Here is a 13259-nt window from a genome sequence, read left to right on the forward strand (position 1 = left end):
TCACAGCAGTCCGGGTGCTTCAGTGTTGAATCTTCCAGTTTATTAGAGGTACTTGTTCTTTCCAGGAATCCTGCCCGTTGTGAATGTCTATTACTGTCCTTTACATTCTGAGCCAAGCGCTCAATCAGCCTCATGGCGCTGAAAATTAGGACTTGCGGCTGCTCTTAACCTTCTCTTAAGGCACTCGGACTGTTTCTGGAGTACCGGCTCCTGGAAATCTGCCCTGAATTGCCATTAAGCATCAAGTAGCTTTCACCGAATCACCACTTACAGAGCGTTCTGCAGTTTATTAAAGTTCAGCCTGGATTTAAGAAAGAAAATGAGCTTACTGGAATTCTGGAATTCGGGGTGTACTACAGCATACGCCCATGTGAGGGGTGTAAATAACTACACGGGGACGGGGTGTACTACAGCATACGCCCATGTGAGGGGTGGATAGAACTACACGGGGACGGGGTGTACTACAGCATACGCCCATGTGAGGGGTGGATATAACTACACGGGGACGGGGTGTACGACAGCATACGCCCATGTGAGGGGTGGATAGAACTACACGGGGACGGGGTGTACTACAGCATACGCCCATGTGAGGGGTGGATATAACTACACGGGGACGGGGTGTACTACAGCATACGCCCATGTGAGGGGTGGATATAACTACAGGTTATCCCTGTGCAGGCAGTCCCACTGATGTCAATCTGAATGCAGCCATTGCATGGATACAGCTGCTGCTCCCAATTTTACATCTGTGCGCATATGGGTCTGCCTAGGCATACTTAGGCACAGCACAGCCATGCAAAGCAGTGTGCTTACAGTGAAGCACACAGAAACAGTCCCCAAGTAAAACACACACCGCACACAGTTAACCCTTTGATCGACCCACATGTTAACCCCTTCCTGTCCAGTGCCATTAGTACAGTGTCAGTGCTTTTTATTAGCACTGATCACTGTATTGGTGTCACTGGGGATGTCAGTGATACCAAGTCAGTTCCCCCCACAGTGTCAGAATGCCCGCCGCAGTCCCGCTATAAGTCGCTGATCGCCACCATTACTAGTAAATAATGAAAAAATAAAAATCCCAGTATCTTTCCCGCCATTTGTAAACGCTATAACTTTCACGTAAACCAATTAATTTACACGTATTGGGATTTATTTTTAGCAAAGACATGGAGCAGAATACATTTTGGCCTAAATGTATTCCGAAATTTGATTTTTTAACATTTTTTTTACTGGACATGTTTAATAGCAAAAAGTAAAAAAAATATAGTTTTTTTTCTCAAAATTGTCGTTTTTTTAAGCGCAAAAAATAAAAACCACACAGGCGAACAAATACCACCGAAAGAAAGCCCTATTCGTGGGAGAAAAAGAACATAAATTTCATTTGGGTGCAGCGTTGCATGACCGCGCAATTGTCGGTTAAAGTAACGCAGCGCCGTAACGCAAAAAATGGCCTGACCAGATGGGGGGGGGGGGGAATCCTCTGGAGGACCAGGGATTTAAATGGAGTAGTGCAAAAAAAAAAAAGCAGTTTTTTAATCGGCTATTTTTTAGTTTTGGCTAGAATTTTGCTTTACATGAAAAAACGTACCCCTGGGTTCCAAAATAACTCAGCGAACACCACCAGGTCAGCAGAGGACAGGGTCAGGCCCATGTTGGCAGCCGTAATGGATAAAACAGCAACACTGATCTTGTCCGAGAACTGGAACTTCTGGCAGAGAGACTGACGGTCGGCTGACGTGGTGTTCCCGTCAATACGAATGAAGCCCACATTCTGTAAGAGGAGAAATACATTTATGTGTTGATTAAATAAAGTTGAAGAAAATTTGAATTCTAGTATAGACACTATGGCTTAGGCCTAGTTTACATTTGCAGTAGCCCTTGCCCTTCCTCTGAAAATCAATCTGCAGTGGATAGCTTTGCAGAGGGCAATTGACAGTCAGCTGGGAGGCATTGTGTTGCCTCTTCAGTGCCTGTACTTTGAAACCCTTAAAGTGGCTCAAGGTTTTTTACCTTCATGCATTGTATGCATGAAGGTAAAAAACCTTCTGTGTGCAGCATCCCCCCCCCCACCCCCTCAATACTTACCTGAGCCCCATCAAGATCCAGCAATGTGCACGACAGCCTCGGCTGTCCCAGGTCTCTGCCTCCTCACTGGCTGAGACAGCATGCTGCTGTCAATCACAGACAGTCATCCAATAAGGAGAAAGAGGGGGACGGGACCAAGACACGGCTCTGTGTATGAATGGCCACACGGAGCAGCGGGTGCCCCCACAGCAAGCTGCTTGCTATGGGGGCACCCAACAGAAAAGAGGAGCCAGGAGAGCCTGCGGGGGATCTGAGAAGAGGAGGATACAGGCTGCTCTGTGCAAAACCACTACAAAGAGCAGTTCAGTATAGGCATGCTTGTTATTTTACAAAAACTAAATAAAATGAACCTTTAGTATCGCTTTCAAATCATTGTGCTGCCGCCGCTGTCAATCACAGACAGTCATCCAATGAGAAGAAAGAGGGGGCCACGACGCGGCTCCGTGTGTGAATGGACACACGGAGCAGCGGGTGCCCCCATAGCAAGCTGCTTGCTATGGGGGAATCCATCAGAAAAGAAGAGCCAGGAGAGGCTGCGGGGGACCTGAGAAGAGGAGGATACAGGCTGCTCTGTGCAAAACCACTACAAAGAGCAGTTCAGTATAGGCATGTTTGTTATTTTACAAAAAATAAATAAAATGAACCTTTAGTATCGCTTTCAAATCATTGTGCTCCCCCTGCTGTCAATCACAGACAGTCATCCAATGAGGAGAAAGAGGGGGCGGGGCCAATACCTAACTCAATGTGTGAATCGATGCACAGAGCAGCAGGTGCCCCCATAGCAAGCTGCTTGCTATGGGGGCACCCAACAGAAAAGAGGAGCCAGGAGAGCCTGCAGGGGACCTGAGAAAAGGAGGATACAGGCTGCTCTGTGCAAAACCACTAGAAAGAGCAGTTAAATATAGACATGTTTGTTATTTTACAAAAAATAAAATAAAAAATGAACCTTTAGTATCACTTTCAAATCATTGTGCTGTAGCTTCGTGCAATGCCTCATTACACCCTGAATGGGTCATGGTCGGTGACAGTATCATTTTTGCCATGGCTGCAAAGGAATGTATAACATACAACCACTTCCAGCTGCCTTTGCAGGTTAAGGTAGGCGGTATATCTGCTGCTCAAAAGGCTATTTGAAGACACAAATTAATGTATCCCTGTATTCACAAACACATCACTAAAAGTACTGCGTGAACGCAAGCAGTGCAAGGACCTGAATTTGACTTGGTATCAGTCTTCTGCAATGTGCTGGACAGCAAAGCTCAGAGTGAGGGAGGGAGAAGCAGCAGAGAGACCCGATCAGTTGTGCTGCAGTGCTACCATGCAGATATAGTAGAAGAGATGAGCTGATGAGTGTGCTGCTTCTCCTTTTACTGCCCAGTCATAGTCTGGTGGAGGGCAGGATCTCTCGATTCTACTGAACTGCAGTAGAGCAATACTGAGTCTGAATGAACAGAAATATAAAATTCTAAATGGAACAGCTCATGTACAGTGCCTTGAAAAAGTATTCATACCCCTTGAAATTTTGCTGCTTTTACTGAGCGATGTGACTGTTTTTGCTCCCTGCTTTGCAGGGATGAAAAACACTGACACATTGCCACTGTCTGTAGAGAGCCCTATGTTGTTTAGTGTTGGTGAACACTCTTCTGTTGTTTGCTCAGCTGATCAGTGGGTCCTGGCCATATATCATTGGCTGGGACCTGCTGATCTGCTTGTGCTGTAGCGAAAAGCAACACATCCAGGACAGCATATGACCCCTACCCAGAAAGACTGGATCACATATATATATTATATATATATATACAGTTGCAAGAAAAAGTATGTGAACCCCTTGGGATTACGTGGAGTTTTGCATGAATTGGGCATAAAATGTGCTCCGAACGTCATCTAAGTCACAACAATAGAAGAACACAGTCTGCTGAACATAATACTACACAAACATTAGATGTTGCCATGGTTTAATTGCACATAATATGTAAACATTCACAGTGCAGGGAGGAAAAAGTATGTGAGGCCCTAGCTTAATGACTTCTCCCAGAGCTAATTGGAGCCAGGAGTGAGCCAACCTTGACTCCAATCAGTGTGATGATATTGGATGTGTTGCTGACAGCTGTCCTGCCCTTAAAAAACACACACCTGTTTTGGGTTTACTGGTTTCAAGAAGCACTGTCTGATGTGAACCATGCCTCGCAGAAAAGAGCTCTCAGAAGACCTACGATCAAGAAATGTTGACTTGCATGAAGCTGGAAAGGGTTACAAAAGTATCTCCAAAAGCCTTGATGTTCATGTGTCCACGGTAAGACAGACTGTCTACAAATGGAGAAAGTTTAGCACTGTTGCTACTCTCCCTAGGCGTGGTCGTCCTGTAAAAATGACTGCAAGAGCACAGCGCAGAATGCTGCATGAGGGAAAGAAGAACAACAGTGTCAGCTAAAGACCTACAGAAATCTCTGGCACATGCTAACATTTTTGTTGACACATCTACAATAAGGAAAACATTAAACAAGAATGGAGTACATGGGAGGACACCACGGAGGAAGCCATTGCTGTCCAAAAAGAAGATTGCAGCACGTTTGAAGTTTGCAAAAGAGCACCTGGATGTTCCACAGCACTACTGGCAAAATATACTGTGGACAGATGAAACCAAGATTGAGTTGTTTGGGAAGAACACACAACACTATGTGTGGAGAAAAAAAGGCACAGCACACCAACATCAAAACCTCATCCCCACTGTGAAACATGGCGGAGGGAGCATCATGGTTTGGGGCTGCTTTGCTGCCTCAGGGCCTGGACGGATTGTTGTCATTGATGGGAAAATGAATTCCAGAGTTTATCAAGACATTTTGCAGGAAAACGTACGACCATCTGTCCGCCAACTGAAGCTCCGCAGAGGATGGGTGATGCAACAGGACAATGACCCAAAGCATACAAGTTATTCAACAAAACAATGGCTGCAACAGCACAGAAAACGCCTTCTGGAGTGGCCCAGTCAGAGTCCTGACCTCAACCCGATTGAAATGCTGTGGCATGACCTTAAGAGAGCGATTCACACCAGACATCCCAAGAATATTGCTACACTGAAACAGTTTTGTGAAGAGGAGTGGTCCAAAATGACTCCAGATCATTGTGCAGGTCTGATCTGCAACTACAGGAAACGTTTGGTTGAGGTTATTGCTGCCAAAGGAGGGTCAACCAGTTATTAAGTCCAAAGGTTCACATACTTTTTCCTCCCTGCACTGTGAATGTTTACATGTTATGTGCAATTAAACCATGGCAACATCTAATGTTTGTGTAGTATTATGTTCAGCAGACTGTGTTCTTCTATTGTTGTGACTTAGATGACGTTCAGAGCACATTTTATGCCCAATTCATGCAAAACTCCACATAATCCCAAGGGGTTCACATACTTTTTCTTGCAACTGTATATATATATGTATATTTACACATACACACGTATTCATACCCCTTGACATTTTCCACATTTTGTCATGTTACAACCAAAAACTTAAATGTATTTTATTGGGATTTTATGTGATAGATCAACACAAAGTGGCACATAATTGTGAAGTGGAAAGAAAACGAGAAATGGTTTTCAACATTTCTTACAAATAAATATCTGAAAAGCGTGGCGTGTATTTGTATTCAGCCACCTTTACTCTAATTCCCCTAACTAACATCTAGTGGAACCAATTGCCTTCGGAAGTCACCTAATTGGTAAATAGAGTCCCCCTGTGTGTCTTGTGATCTCAGTATAAATACAGCTGTTCTGTGAAGCCCTCAGAGGTTTGTTAGAGAACATTAGTGAACAAACAGCATCATGAAGGCCAAGGAACACATCAGATAGGTCAGGGATAAAGTTGTGGAGTTTAACCTCCCTGGCGGTATGATTATTTTAGATTTTTGGTGCTGAAAGCGGTACCATTATTTTGCCTGGAAATATGTATTTTTTTAATTGTAGGCTGTAATTTTTAGGAATACCTCACTGAAATCTGTCCGAACAAGAGTCTAGTAAACATCCCGGATATGATAAAACCGCTTTTGACCTAAAGGGACGCTTTTTGGACGCCATGGACTTTTCTACGTTTCCAGGCAGAAAGAACAGTCAAAATGCAGGCAGGGCGCCGGACAAAGCACTCGGGACAAAATGTATGTGAAATGGTTTGATACAGGAATGTTTTGCTATGTAATATTAGTTTACAAAAAAATGACCGTTTTTAACATTTTTAAATTTGCCGCCATTTCCGGCGCCCGTATGTCCCAGGGACCGGAACACGAAAGCCGGACACCGGCTGGAGGAGATGGCTGGGGACGCTGCAGGGGGGACATCGCGGGAGCGAAGGACAAGGTGAGTGCTGCAGGGAATCCCTGAGCAACGCTGCATGGTAAGCCCGAGTGTAGCTCGGTGTTACCGCTTTTGGTACTGAAATTTCACCCCGAGCTACACTCGGGAATACCGCCAAGGAGGTTAAAGAAGGGTTAGGTTAGAAAAAAATTATCCCAAGCTTTGAGCATCTCACGGAGCACTGTTCAATCCATCATCCGAAAATGGAAAGCGTATGGCACAACTGCATACCTACCAAGACATGGTCATCCACCTAAACTGACAGGCCGGGCAAGGAGAGCATTCATCAGAGAAGAAACTAAGAAGCCCATGGGAACTGTGGAGGAGCTGCAGAGATCCACAGATCAGGTGGGAGAATATGTCCACAGGACGACTATTAGTCGTGCTCATCAAATCTGGCCTTTATGGAAGAGTGGCAAGAATAAGCCATTGTTGGAGGAAAGCCATAAGAAGTTTTGAGAAGCCATGTGGGGGACACAGCAAATGTGGAAGAAGGGGCTCTGGTCAGATGAGACCAAAATTGAACTTTTTGGCCTAAAAGCAAAACGCTATGTGTGGCGGAACACTAACACTGCACATCACCCTGAACACACCATCCCCACTGTGAAGCATGGTGGTGGCAGCATCATGTTGTGAGGATGCTTTTCTTCAGCAGGGACAGGGAAGCTGGTCAGAGTTGATGGGAAGATGGATGGAGCCAAATACAGGGCAATCTTAGAAGAAAACCTGTTAGAGTCTGCAAAAGACTTGAGACCGGGGCGGAGGCTCCCCTTCCAGCAGGACAACGACCCGAAACATCCAGCCAGAGCTACAATGGAATGGTTTAGATCAAAGCATCTTCATGTGTTAGAATGGCCCAGTCACAGTCCAGACCCAAATCCAATGGAGAATCTGTGGCAAGACTTGAAAATTACTGTTCCCAGACGCTCTCCATCGAATCTCACAGAGCTTGAGTGATTCTGCAAAGAAGAATGGGCAGAAATGTCCCTCTCTATATGTGTAAAGAGACATCCCCAAAAAGACTTGCAGCTGGAATTGCAGCCAAAGGGGGTCCTACAAAGTATTGACTCCGGGGGCTGAATACAAATGCCGCCACACTTTTCACAGATTTGTAAAAAATTTTGAAAACCATTCCTCATTTTCCATCCACTTCACAATTATGTGCCACTTTGTGTCGGTCCATCACATCCAATCCCAATAAAATACATTGACGGTTTTGGTTGTAACATGACAAAATGTGGAACATTTCAAGGGGTATGAATAATTTTTCAAGGAACTGTATATACAGTTGTGTTCAAAATAATAGCAGTGTGTTGAAAAAAGTAAATAAAGCTCAGAATCCTTCTAATGGCTTTTATTTCCATCCACACAAATGCATTGGGAACACGACACATTCTATTCCAAATCACAACATGAAGAAAAATAGATCAAATTTGTGTTGTTCCTCTAAAAAAAGTGAAGAAAAGTGAATATTAGACGGTTCAAAAAAATCGCAGTGTTTGTATTCTTATTTACAAACTCAAACATTCACTATATAAACTGAAAAATGTTTGAAGATTTTGCTTTCCTTTGAATGACTTCATGAATATTTGGTTGTAGTCGCACTGTTTCTGAGAACTGCTGTACATCTGTGTTGCATGGAGTCCCCCAACTTCTGGCCCCTGTGATCAGGTATTCCAGCCCAGGATGATTGGACCACATTCCACAGTTCTTCTCTATTTCTTGGTTTTGCCTCAGAAACGGCATTTTTGATGTCACCCCACAAGTTTTCTATTGGATGAAGATCCGGGGATTGGGCTGGCCACTCCATAACGTCCATCTTGTTGGTCTGGAACCAAGGTGTTGCACGTTTACTGGTGTGTTTGGGGTCGTTGTCTTGTTGGAACACCCATTTCAAGGGCATTTCCTCTTCAGCATAAGGCAGCATGACCTCTTCAAGTATTCTGATGGATTCAAACTGATCCATGATCCCTGGTATGCGATAAATAGGCCCAACACCGTAGTATGAGAAACATCCCCATATCATGATGCTTGCACCACCATGCTTCACGGTCTTCACAGTGTACTGTGGCTTGAATTCAGTGTTTGGGGGTCATCTGACAAACTGTCTCCGCCCACTAGACCCAAAAAGAACAATCTTACTTTCATCAGTCCACAAAATGTTGCGCCATTTCTCTTTAGGCCAGTCAATGTGCTCTTTGGCAGATTGTAACCTCTTCAGCACACGTCTTTTCCCAACAGTGGGACTTTGCGGGGACTTCTTGCAGATAGCTTGGCTTCACATAGGCGTCTTCTAATTGTAACAGTCCTCACAGGGAACGTCACACCTTCTTTCATCTTCTTGGAGCTGATTGTTGGCTGAGTCCGCCCCATTTTGGCTATTCTGTTATCCATTCCAATGGTAGTTTTTCGCTTTCTTCCACGTCTTTCAGGTTTTGGTTGCCATTTTAAAGCATTTGCCATCATTTTAGCTGAGCAGCCGATCATTTTCTGCACTTCTTTATATATTTTCCCCTCTCCAATCAACTTTTTAATCAAGGTACGCTGTTCTTCTGAACAATGTTTGGAACGACCCATTTTCCTCAGAATTTCAGAGAGAAATGCACTGTAACCAGCATGTACAACATTTGCTGCCTTCCTTCCTTAAATAAGGGCAATAATTGCCACCTGTTTTTCAAAGAATGATTGACCTCACTAATAGAACTCCACACTGCTATTATTTTGAACACGCCCCTTTCAATGAGTGATTCAATGACACAGAATCAGCAGCATGCATGTCATGACTGTTGGGTCTCTTGGATTTCTATTACTCTACTACACCTGCTAGGAAATTATTTGCCATGTAGAAATATCATTTCTACCAAAAACAGTGATTGATCCGGTTAGTGATGTCTGACTGCTATTATTTTGAACACAACTGTACACTGTGTGCACAATTATTAGGCAAATTAGTTTTTTGACCAAATCGTCCTTTTTAATGCATGTTGTCCAACCCCAAGCTGTATAAACTTGAATGCTTATTGGATTTGGGGTTCTGGTATGGGATGTTATTACAGTAATAATTCCAGCCCAATACCAGAACTCCACCTCCACCTTGCTGGCATCTGAGTCAAAGTGGAGCTCTGTGCCTGTCCCTGATCCAGCCACGGGGCCCATCCGTCTGGTCCATCAAGAGTCACTCTCATCTCATCAGTCCATAAAACCTTTGAAAAATCTGTCTTCAGATATTTCTTAGCCCAGGCTTGATGATCCAACTTCTGTGTCTTGTTCAGTGGTGGTCGGGTTTCAGCCCTCCTTACCTTGGCCATGTCTCTGAGCACTGAACACCTCGTACGTCCGGGCTCTCCAGGTAGGTTGCAGATCTGGAACATGACAGCACTGAAGGATGATGGGTTCCTGATAGCTTCAAGTTTGATTGTTCTCAAACCTTTGGCAACTAATTTGCATCTTTTATTCTCAACACATTTCTTGCGACCCTGTTGACTATTTGCAACAAAACGTTTGATGGTTCTGTGATCATGTGATCACGCCCCAATATCTGAGCAAGTTCATGAGAGCTGCATCCCTCTGAAGGACCAAACTTTTCTCTTCGTTCCTCCCAAGACCTTCTGCTCTCTAGTTCCCACGTCACCTTCTCCCATGCTCGGCTCCAGGACTTTTCCCGAGCTTCTCCCATCCTATGGAACTCCCTACCCCAATCTGTCCGACTATCTCCTAATCTATCCACCTTCAGAAGATCCTTGAAAACCTCTCTCTTTTTTGAAGCCTATCCTGCTTCTAACTGCCTTTTATTTCCTCCATCAGCTCATCCCCCCACAGCTATTACCTTTTGTATCACTCAACCCTTCCTCCTAGATCGTAAGTTCTAATGAGAATGGCCCTCTGTTTCCTCTTGTACCAAATTGTATTGTAACTGCAATGTCCGCCTTCATTTTGTAAAGCGCTGCGCAAACTGTTGGCGCGGTATAAATCCTGTATAATAAAAATAATAATTTTTACCTTTTTCCCCAGCTCATCACAAACATTGTCCAGGACCAGCTTATGATGAGCGAACACCAAGAACTTTTCTCTCCCGCTTTCTAGAAGATCCATGATGTACTCTCTGAAAAGACAAAATGAAAATTGTATAATTGTCACTGAAATCTGTCTTTGTGTCAATAGGGACCAATCAGATCCTAGCTTATTAAACTATTCAGGGACCCCAAGTAGGGCCCACAGCTAATGTGTTCCTTTGGTAATTCAGTAAGCATTCCCCATATCTGATTAGCTGCTAAGGTGATAGCATACACCTTAGGGCCCCATACTACAGGGCCCCATGTACACTGCAGCTGATAAACTGACGTTTAGGAGCTTCTCCGTTTTTTTTTCAGCAGCCCCTGAACTCTCCCTAATGTTTTCCTATGTGTCCATGTACACATCGTCCTTTACAGTCGTTTACAAGCAGTTGAGTTTACAGTCAGTTTTTTGAACGCACCAAACGCTTGTAAACGCGGCTAACCACATTTATAAGCGTTTGCAACATTTTTTTAACTTTTCCAATTCCAGATGCTGTCCAGAGCCTTTTTTTCATCATGAAAAATGCAACAACCAATGGAGAATAGGAAAGTGCTCAGTCTGACCAGCCTACTTACTAAGGAGATGGGAAAAAGTGCACAAGCAATGCCAGCAGCTCTGGACCTGGAAAATACTCTCCAGATAATATAACCAGAATCTTTTTGGAAAGCACCCCATGTGGAACCCAGCATCCAAAGGTCACTTCCAGACTAGCCCCCCGCAACATCCAGTTCAGTGGGGTCCTGTTGCGGTACAGTCCAAAAGCCAGAAAGGAGGGGAAACCTCCAGCAGGGATGTTGGGGAGTCTTGATTGAAGAACACATTAAAGATAAAAAAAAAATAAAAATCCTAAAAACAAAACACAGGTTACGCTTTACAATAGTATACTCCTAGGACACTAGCGGAAAAATAAAAACTGGTACTGGTAGTAGGAGGGGTTAAGCTCTGGGCTGGAATACTGTAGGCCCTCAATGGACCCAAACTGGCTCCTGTATCTGGTGAAGTAAAGTCGCTTGAAAGGATCGAAGAGCTGCTATAGGCAACACAAACACTTGTTTTTTTTTTAATCTTCTATAGCAGTGGTTCTCAACCTGTGGGTCGCGACCCCTTTGGGGGTCGAATGACCCTTTCACAGGGGTTGCCTAAGACCATCGGGAAAACACATATTTCTGATGTGTAATGAGCAGCTACTGTGTAGAAAGCAGCTACTGTGTTGAAAGCAGCTACTGTGTAGAAAGCAGCTACTGTGTTGAAAGCAGCTACTGTGTTGAAAGCAGCTACTGTGTTGAAAGCAGCAGTATTGGAGGTAAAACGACACTCATGAATTATAATTACTGGGTAAATAATTTTATGGTTGGGGGTCACCACAACATGAGGAACTGTATTAAAGGGTCGCGGCATTAGGAAGGTTGAGAACCACTGCTCTGTAGGGTGATGAAACAACCAGCAGGGGGTGGTAAACATTTTCATCACCTTTTGCAAACCAGTTTGGATGTTTAGAAATTTTATGTTCAATTCACGAAGCTGAAAATAGTTCTAAAGGCAGAAGGCTTTTTACCTGAATGCATTCTATCCATTAAAGCGAAATTCCACCTAAAAGGGGAAGTTGCACTTTAAAGATTGGTCCCCTGCTCCCCATTAAGGATTGGCACCTTTGGGGAGCGGGGAGGGATAGGCACCCGAATTTGACAGGTACCCACTTCTGCTGCAATCACCTAGGCGATCGGAAATGGAAGTTGTCCTCCTACCCTCCCTCCCCGAAGTCTTGTGGGACACGTGACAGGTCCCAGAAGACGACGGGGCTATTCAGGAAGCGCAGCGCTACATGCGCATGCGCAGTGGGCACCCGGCTGTGAAACCGCAAGCTGTCACAGCCGGGTGCCCACACTGAAGATGCCGGCCTACTGGAAGACAGGACGGCCGGTGAAACGGGCTGCGGGGAGGGGGAGGGGCAACGTGGGACAGGTGAGTGGCTGTTTTTTAAAAGTCAGCAGCTGCAGTTTTTGGAGCTGCTGACTTTTATTTTTTTACAAAATGAGTGGAACTCCGCTTTAAGGTAAAAAATATGGATACGGTTCCCCCCCTCATTTCCCCCCCACCCCATACTCACCCATCATGCTCCAGTGATATGCATGAGAGCCACGTCTCTCCCTCCTCACTGGCTCACACAGCAGAAGGAGCCATTGGCTCCTGCTGATGTCAATCACACTGAGTCGAAGAGGAGAAAGTGGGGGGAGGGGCTGAGCCACGTTCTGCGTGTGAATGGACGATGTCCATTCACAGGAGCGTGGTTTGGCGGCAAGCCTGCTCAAGTGCCCCTTATAGCAAGAGACTTGCTATTGGGGGCATTCAGCTAGTTGGAGGAGCCAGAACCACCAGCTGGGGGACCCGAAAAGAAGAGGATCGGGGCTGCTCTGTGCAAAACCATTACACAGAGCAGGTAAGTATAACATGTTTGTTATAAAAAAACAAAATAAAATTCCAAACTTTAGAATCACTTGAATTTATAACCACAGCCACCTATGTGCGGGCCGACTGTGCAACGCGCTGGCGACATTACTCACATGACACAGCGGATTTTGGCTTCTGCAGTTCTGTTGTAGAATAGGAGGAGGGCTTCTTTCTCTTGTACTTTCTGTAGGAGATAAAAGAAGTAGAAAAAGTCAAAAGTGTTATTTTTTTGTTAAATAAATGTACAGTATGCAGAACATGAAAGCTCCACTCCACCTCCGCTCCACCTCCACTCACACTGCCTGCGTTTGGGGACACGCACCCACATGGA

The 13259-nt window shown here is 44.8% G+C and overlaps 1 protein-coding gene across 1 annotated transcript in view; it reads right to left on the minus strand.

The window, feature by feature from the left end:
- LOC149433252 (SNF2 related chromatin remodeling annealing helicase 1-like) overlaps window positions 1-13259 on the minus strand; it is a gene marked incomplete at its 5' end in the record, with an annotated part of 77213 nt that overhangs the window by 9447 nt on the left and 54507 nt on the right. Inside the window, 3 exons of the mRNA XM_089664510.1 lie at window positions 1589-1771; window positions 10424-10526; window positions 13042-13112. Of these exons, the coding sequence (XP_089520636.1) occupies window positions 1589-1771; window positions 10424-10526; window positions 13042-13112 (357 nt within the window). The remainder of the gene's footprint in view (window positions 1-1588; window positions 1772-10423; window positions 10527-13041; window positions 13113-13259) is intronic.

Source organism: Staurois parvus, unplaced genomic scaffold (assembly GCF_062004578.1).
Source record: "Staurois parvus isolate SC_StPar_1 unplaced genomic scaffold, SC_StPar_1.0 ptg001927l, whole genome shotgun sequence".
Classification (NCBI taxonomy): domain Eukaryota; kingdom Metazoa; phylum Chordata; class Amphibia; order Anura; family Ranidae; genus Staurois; species Staurois parvus.